General features: G+C 59.5%; 1 protein-coding gene across 1 annotated transcript in view; it reads left to right on the top strand.

The window, feature by feature from the left end:
* The window catches only part of LOC102500384 (E3 ubiquitin/ISG15 ligase TRIM25-like), a 9113-nt gene extending 3359 nt beyond the window's left edge, over window positions 1-5754 (top strand). Inside the window, 6 exon segments of the mRNA XM_014586779.2 lie at window positions 1174-1269; window positions 1459-1692; window positions 3335-3497; window positions 3658-3720; window positions 4815-5240; window positions 5243-5754. Coding sequence (XP_014442265.1) covers window positions 1174-1269; window positions 1459-1692; window positions 3335-3497; window positions 3658-3720; window positions 4815-5240; window positions 5243-5358 — 1098 coding nt within the window. The 3' untranslated portion in view covers window positions 5359-5754.
* Window positions 5755-7535: the final 1781 nt, after the last annotated feature.

The raw sequence follows: 7535 nt of genomic DNA, 5'->3' as shown, positions 1-7535 counted from the left end.
CGGCGTGTGCGGGACCTGCCTCCTGGAGGAGCACAAGAACCACGACACCACCCCGCTGGAGGAGGAGCGCGCGCGCAAGGAGGTGCGGAGGGGCGGCGGGAGGAGGGGCTGGGGGGGGGGGGGCAGGCCCTCCAGGGCCTCCATCTTCCAATGAGGGGCGGCGGGAGGAGGGGCTGGGGAGGAGGGGCCAGGCTCTCCAGGCCTTCAATCTCACATTTCCTGGGAGGAAGAGTCAGCGCATCAGGTCAGAGTGCCCAATCCCCCTTTGCGCTGTTTTGGAACTGTATTGATTTGTGTTGCTCTGGGAGGTGGAATCCCTATTTAGAAAGCCCAAGCCCGTCGTGGGTAGTCTGCGGACAGCGCAGTCCTAGCACAGACACGCTTCAGCAGCCCCTGGCCAGACAAGCAGCTCGTGCCAGGACGGAACCAATGGCATGACGAAGCGCACTGTCAGCTCCACGGACACTTCATTCATGGCAGGATTTTGTCAACGCAGGAAGCATGACACTGATTACAGTCAGGCATGAGCCTCTTCGTGACAGACAACACCAGTTTACAAACAGGTGCTGTTCTGTGACACACCGTTTCCATGTCCAGGGACGCTGTGCTGGGGAGAGGGAGCACCCCCTGGGCACTGTCCTGATGCAAACACTGCTCCATTCTTCCTCCCCTGGAGGTCAGGCACACACCCACACATGCCTGGCCTGCTTTTCCAGTGTCTGGGCCGAGACTTGAACCATGGTACGGGCTGGCCTGGAATAGACCGTCACCATGGAAGGGCCCATCGCTGGACTCGGTGGAGACCACAGACTCGCGTAGAAGGGTGCCGACCCGGCAGCACCAGCTGGGGGACAGATGTGCCCCTCCCAGTCCTTCCTTCTAAGCCTCTCAAGACCCTTCCGATGGCCTGAAACCCTGCGGTCATCATTGGGGGCAAAGGACCTGAGTCCTAAGAACAGGGGGGCAGGTTCTCAAGGAGTGAGAGACCACGCAGTGGGGACCATGGGCCGCCTCGCCTTCAGCACTGGTCTCCCTCTCTCATTCTCGTTTAAGTTGAGCTGATGAAGACAGGTATGTCTCTTCCGGGTCTGCAAAGAAGGCTGTTTGCAGAGGCCTCTCCCAGGCCGCCTCTCAAATCAGGGGCCTCCTCCTCCAGCCCACCCCTCTTCCCAGGTTGAGGTTCGGAAGGTCCAGGCCGATGTGGAGAACCAGATGTTGATCATTGCCTCTGACAGCCAGAAGCACCGGGGGCAGGTGGCCTTTCTCTCGGTAAGGCTGGCCCAGCAGCCCCTGCCCAGGCCCAGCTTCCCCGGCACCCTGCACCTGTGCAGGGGGAACTCTTGGGACTTGGTATAGATGGCGGGGGAGCCAGAAAGAGCCCTAGGCTGGCTCTAGGCTGTGACAATGGGGATCCTGGAGTGGGGCTCAGACATGCCGCTCTACACGCCCACCCCCTAGAAACTGATCCAGACGATGCGAGACGAGGTGAACACCTGCTTCTCGGAGATCACCCGGGAGCTGAAGCAGCTGCAGGGCAAGGTCTTGGACTTTGTGGACAAAGAAGAGGCGGTCGCCCTGGGAAAGCTGGGCAGCTCCATCCAGCAGGGCCACAACCGGCTCCTGAAGCTGGAGGAGGACAACTCCTGGCTCCACACCCTGCTCGCCAGCCGCAGCGACCAGCAATTTCTGCAGGCGAGGTGCCACCCCTCCCCACTTGTGGTCCAAGTCCTGTCCCGTCCTCGGTCCCCCACCTATAGACACACCAGATCTGCTCGGACCGTGGGCCAGTGACCAGTACCTGGCGCTGCGTTCTTTGCCCATTCCCCGGCCTCCAGGCTCCTCTTTTCCGGTCTTCGGAACAGAGCTTGGGCCAATGCCCTCGGCCTCTTCCTCCACCGCACAGCTCAGCACTACCACGACCCTCCTGCCTTCATTTTCTTAGAACGAATGGGGTGTGCCCCGGGAGTCTGGGCCTCTGCTTTGTCTAAGTTTTTCCAGACTCCCTGAGAACAGAGCAATCTATACAGCCTGGATCGAAGCCCCTCTTCCCCAGCTCTGGCCTAGCCCCGCAGCCTGGTGCCATTGCAAGGGCGAGCAGGGTGGGGGGGGGACAGGTATCAGGCAGAGTAGCTGGCAGGAGGGTGGCGGCTTGAGAACGCCCAGCATGAACCTCCTTTCTTTCTTTGAATTAATTTATTTATTAGTAGTAGTTTTAAATTTGGTACAGAGCATGTGCATTCACCAGAGAGAGACAGAGAGCGAGAGAGGAAGTAAGAAAGCAAGCTGCCAGGTCTGGGACTCAAACTACGGTCTGGCCTATGGGAGTCCAGTGTCCCAACCCCCATGCCACCTGCCGGCTCACAGACCTCATTTCTTAAGTTGTCGTCACACTCCAGGAAAGACGCTGCTGCTAGCCTTGTTTCCGGAGCAAAATAGCACACATCTGGAATGGTTTTCATGATTGTTTTTAAAGATTCATTTATTTTATTTTATTTATTAATTCATTTATTTTAATTTGAGCAGAGAGAGAGACACACACACAGAGAGAGAAAGAGAGGACATGAGAAAGCAAGTCACTGGGTTCAGGACTCGAGCTAAGGTTGTCCATGTGGGAGTGTCCAGTGCCTTAACCACCATGCCACCTGCTGGACCCAGGTTTTTTTTTTTTTTTTTTTTTTTTTTGGGGGGTTTTTTTATTGGGGGGCTGGGCTCGCGAGAGAGAGAGACAGAGAGACAGAAAGCGAGAAATCACCCCCCAGGGGTGATGGTCACGCCACAATCCCTTCTCCTCCATTCTCCTCTCGGGATCTTGGGCACACATGCACACGCGCCCGGCGTGAGATTTAAGCCACCGGGTCTGGGACGCGAACCGTAGTCGACTACGTGGGAGTTCAGCGACATAGCCATTACGCTAACTGCTGGTCCCATGGACCCAGGTTTTCATGATTAATGGCTCCACTTTGTAAAACTCCAGACCACAGGGGCTATATACCTTTTGCAGAGTCCTAACCTAAAATTTCCAAATAACTTAGGAGAAGGGGAGAGATGTCCAGGTTTCAAAACAGGCAACGTTGGGGCTGGCAGATGGCATGGTGGTTAAGGGTACCGCATGGCTGACCGTGGTTCAAGTCCTGGATTTGATGGCTTACTTTCTCTCTCTCTCACTCTGTTCCTCACTGGTCAAATTAACATAAATAAAGTTCAATAAAATAATTCTTAAAACAAACAAACAGGTAACGCCCACTCCCCGCAAGCCCTGTATTGAGTGGGAGCCGCTGGCATCTGCCTGGGCCCTGGCTAACAGGTGATACACCGGCCCCTCCCTGCCTGCCAGGAGTTCCCCAGGCTGCAGCACTTCTCAGCCTGCACAGAAGCCCTGATGGGCACCAGCTGTGAAGAGACGCAGAGCTTCCTCCAACTGCCAGAGACCCTCGCTGAGCTCCGGGTGCAACTGGTAGATTTGGGCCTCAGCTTTGTCAACCAGCTCCTCCTGAAGGGTCAGTCCTTGTGGCCTGGGGCCTGGTTCCCAGGGTTGGGACTGCCCTGCAGGGCACTGGTTGGGGGTCCAGGCCCTTGCCTTCCCTGGGCACCTTCCCCAGGTGGCCGTGCCTCTCTGAGTGGACGCTGCACTGTGACAGCAAAGCCCTTCTCTCCCAGGCATCAAGATGAGTTCCTATGAGGTGCTGCCCCCCCCTGTGGACAGAAACGCACTCCTCAAGTGTGAGTCTGCAGTGCAGGGGTCCAGCCTCAGGGGTGGGAGAAAGGAACAGGGTGCCCCAGCCCACTTCCATCCAGGTCAAGGCCAACAGGAGATGCCAACTCCCTTGCCATGACCTCTACCCAGGACCTCAGGAACACTCAGCCTGGATCTCAGCCCCTGGTAGGAAGGAGAGACACAACCTCCCTGCTCACTGACCTTCCTGAGCCCTCGACCCGTCCTGTCCCCATAGGCAGGGTGAGGCCTTGCCTGCTCCCCAAAGGCTGGCTCTGCAGCTGCTCTCTGGCCCTCATGTGGCACCACCTCTGCCCCAGCTGAGTGCCTGCCCAGCCTCCATCCCCAGCTGGGTGCCTGCACAGCTTCTGCTTCCAGCTGGGTGCCTGCACAACCTCTGTCCTCAGCCAAATGCCTGCACAACCTCCATCCCCAGCTGGGTGCCTGCACAGCCTCTGCCCCCAGCTGAGTCCCTGCACAGCTTCTGCCCCCAACTGTGTGCCTGCACAACCTCCATCCCCAGCTGGGTGCCTGCCCAGCCTCTGTCCCCAGCTGGGTGCTTGCCAACCTCTTTTGAGCTTTAGCCAAGCCAGCCTGGATGGGCTCCATCCTTTTCTTCCTCAGACATAACCTCCCTGCTCACTGACCTTCCTGAGCCCTTTTCCCAGGCAGGGCTAGGAGCCAAACCCCAAAGGCTTCTCTGACATCTTGTGAATCAAGGTTGATGATTATCTTTGGTGGCTCCATCCGTGTCACCTGCTCTAAGAACCCTGGACTCCCGCGATGCCGCTCAGCCTGTGTCCTAAGTCAAAGGGGGAGATTATGTTAGGATCTGTAGAAGGGGGAGGGGGACTCCTGGTCCCCAAAGGTTTGTCTCCTGCAAGCCAGAGCCCTGGACAACACCAGGCTCACCCCTCCTGGACTGTCAGTGGTACCCAGGCCAGAGCTGGGGCACTGTGAGGCAGCGGGTGGAGGGGCCACTCCTGGGGACTCAGGGGACATCCTGCGACTTTACTGCAAATGCCATGCAGTTCAGCGCCTTCCCCTGAGGCCTCCAGGCTCCGGTGTGGGGCCCCTGAGCCTGTCTCGCCCCACGCCCTAGGCTACTGCAACCTGAACTTTGACCCGGCCACTGCCAGCGAGGAGCTGTTCCTGTTCAAGGAGACGCACTCGGTGCTGAACCTGGGCATCCTCCTGGAGCCCCTGACCACGGGCGGTCCCTTCCCGGGCTTCAAGCAGTGGCCGCAGGTGCTGTGCTCGCCCCCCCCCCGCCACTACTGGGAGGCAGAGGTGTCCAACTCGTGGGTGTGCCTGGGCGTCACCTACCGCCGCAGCCCCCCGCCCAGCGCCCACCCGCGCCGCAACATCGTCTACCTGCTGGGCCGCAACCCCTACTCGTGGTGCCTGGAGTGGGACTCGCTGCAGTTCTCCGTGTGGCACAACAACACGCAGACCGTGCTGCGCGGCGCCTACCACCGCACGCTGGGCGTGGCGCTCGACTGCGGCGCCGGCTGCCTCTCCTTGCGGGGCAGGGCGGCGTCAGCCTGCTCTACCGCTTCCTGGTCACCTTCCTAGAGCCGCTCTACCCCGCCGTCATGGTCAGCAGCGGCGCCTCGGTCACGCTCAAGCGGCACCCCGAGGCCTAGGTGCGCCGCCGGCTCAGGGCGGTGCCAATAAAGCTGGTCTCCGAGCGCTGGCTGGACAGGGGCGCGCCGGAGGGTCCCGGCCCTGCGTGGCCCCCTGCTCCAGGGTTGGGTGGGTGGCCAGCCCGCCTCCCCTCTGCTGCCTGGACTCAACCAAGGTGCCTGCGAACTGGAACTCCAACCCCCTCACCCGCAAGAGCCACAGCCGGGCTCTGGGGAGGCCGGAGTTCCCCGACCGCTGTGCTGCGGCCTGGGAAGGGGATTCCTGACTGGAGGACACCGCCCACCCGCATCCCCCAGACGTCGGCAAAGGTCCCCGCCTTGGTTTTCCAGGCTGGTCTCGGCGATTCAGCACTAGGGGCCCCAGGAGCTGTTTCACTTGTGAGTGGGCAAGACGTGGGCCAGGTGGCTTCTCCAGCTCCCTTCCTGCCCTGTGGCCAGATTCCACCTGACCCATGGCAGGAGGGGGTGGCAAACATAGGCCCAGGACCTGAGCCGGCAGGAACCAGGGCTGCTGACTCTGCTCCCAGAGCTCACACAGCTGGGGACTTTGTTCATCCGAGGTTTGCTACAGGGTGAACACGCCCTCCAGAGACAGAGGAGGAAGTGAGAAACCACCCCCGGGGGATGGCCATGCCACAATCTCCTCTCCTCCATTCTCCCCTTGGGATTTCGGGCACCATGCCCAGCATGTTTTCCAAGCTGCTGGGCCCAGGACTCAGCTCCGTGCCCCCTGCTGACCCCACAACTGGGGTGGGACAGCCCGGGGAGAGTGGGCTTTCCCACCATGTCCAAGTGCCCTCCGCCCTCACTACCACCCGCAGCGGCTCCCCCTCCCAGCTCCAGAGGGCAGTGCTGCCTGAAGGACAGGCCAGCTCCACAGCCCAGGCCCTGGCGGGGCCTTCCTGGAGGCTCTCAGTGGGGTTAATGATTGGCTCAGATCGAAGAGATCACACACGGGTCAGGGAGAGCGACTCCCTGGGGCAGCACAGTGGGAAAGGGAGGGGCCAGGCGGCTGCCCACAGGGTGTCCCTGAATTCCTTCGCTGCCTGGCTGCTCCAGGAGAAATGGGTGATCTGCATTTTCCTTCAGGTCGGTCACTTTGGAGCGTGTGTAGAGTGTGTTCTTTAGCGTCTGGCCGGGGCAGGGTGTGCCTTTGGCTCTGGTGAGCAAGGCCTGGCAGTGTGATCCATGGTCCGTTCCTCCCAGGAGTCTGCATTCAGCAGTGACTTCATGACTTCCTCCCCATAGGCCGCTGCCCCCGGGCCCCTGCGGATGAGTAGGGAGAAGCCCACACAGAAATGCCGAACTTGGCCTTCCCTCCCCCAGGTTTCATTTGTCCTGGGTGAGCGGCTGCAGGCTCTGCAGGGGGTTCCGAGTGGTGGTGGTCAGTGGGCTAAGGTCAGGACATGCCAGAAATCTCAGAGTCCTCCCGTTGCAGAGTGACGAGGGGGCTGCCCCACCAGCCCCTCCTGACCCTGAAGGCCACTTACTTGTGGGGCGGCGTGATGTGGAACTGGACTCCCACGGGCATCTACCCAAACCTACCAGGGGTGTTATTTGCTTTTTTAAACAGCCACTCCTCATTTGGGGATCCCCTACAGGTCCCCACTGAAAGTCTTCGGGGTCCTCAACTCTTCTTAGTATTTTCAGAAGCCAATGGAAGCATGATGCACTTGCAGGGAGGTTGGGGTCACATCCCCGCATGTGCCTCCTGGGGGACTATCTTAGCGGGACAGCACCACCAGGCAGTGCCCTCAGGTAACCCTCCTCCAGGAAAGGCCAGGGTGGGGCAGTCCCTGGAATGCCACCCACACTTCCCATGGGCTTCTGCTCCTGCCACAGCACTCAGCTGTAAGTAAATCTATTTCCAAAGAGTCTTTTATTATTTGAAATTTTATTTATAAAAATCTCCAGGCCAGCCATGTGTCATGGTGGTTGGGACAGCTGGATCACACATGGCTGACTGTGTGGTTCAAGTCCCGGACCCAGCAGCTTGAAAACCGCACAGCGGGGACCAGCAAATGGTGTAATGGTTGTGGTGCTGGACTCCCACGTAGTCGACTGTAGTTGGAGTCCCAGACCTGGCAGCTTAAAACTTACACCGGGTAAGTGTGTGTGTGTGTGTGGGGGGGCACGAAATCCCAAGAGGAGACTGGGAGAGAAAGGAAAGCCGCGTG

Source organism: Tupaia chinensis, unplaced genomic scaffold (genome assembly GCF_000334495.1).
Source record: "Tupaia chinensis unplaced genomic scaffold, TupChi_1.0 Scaffold000159_1, whole genome shotgun sequence".
Taxonomy (NCBI): Eukaryota; Metazoa; Chordata; class Mammalia; order Scandentia; family Tupaiidae; genus Tupaia; species Tupaia belangeri.
Note: the sequence above shows the minus strand (reverse complement) of the source record. Positions and strands in the feature narration are given on the sequence as shown.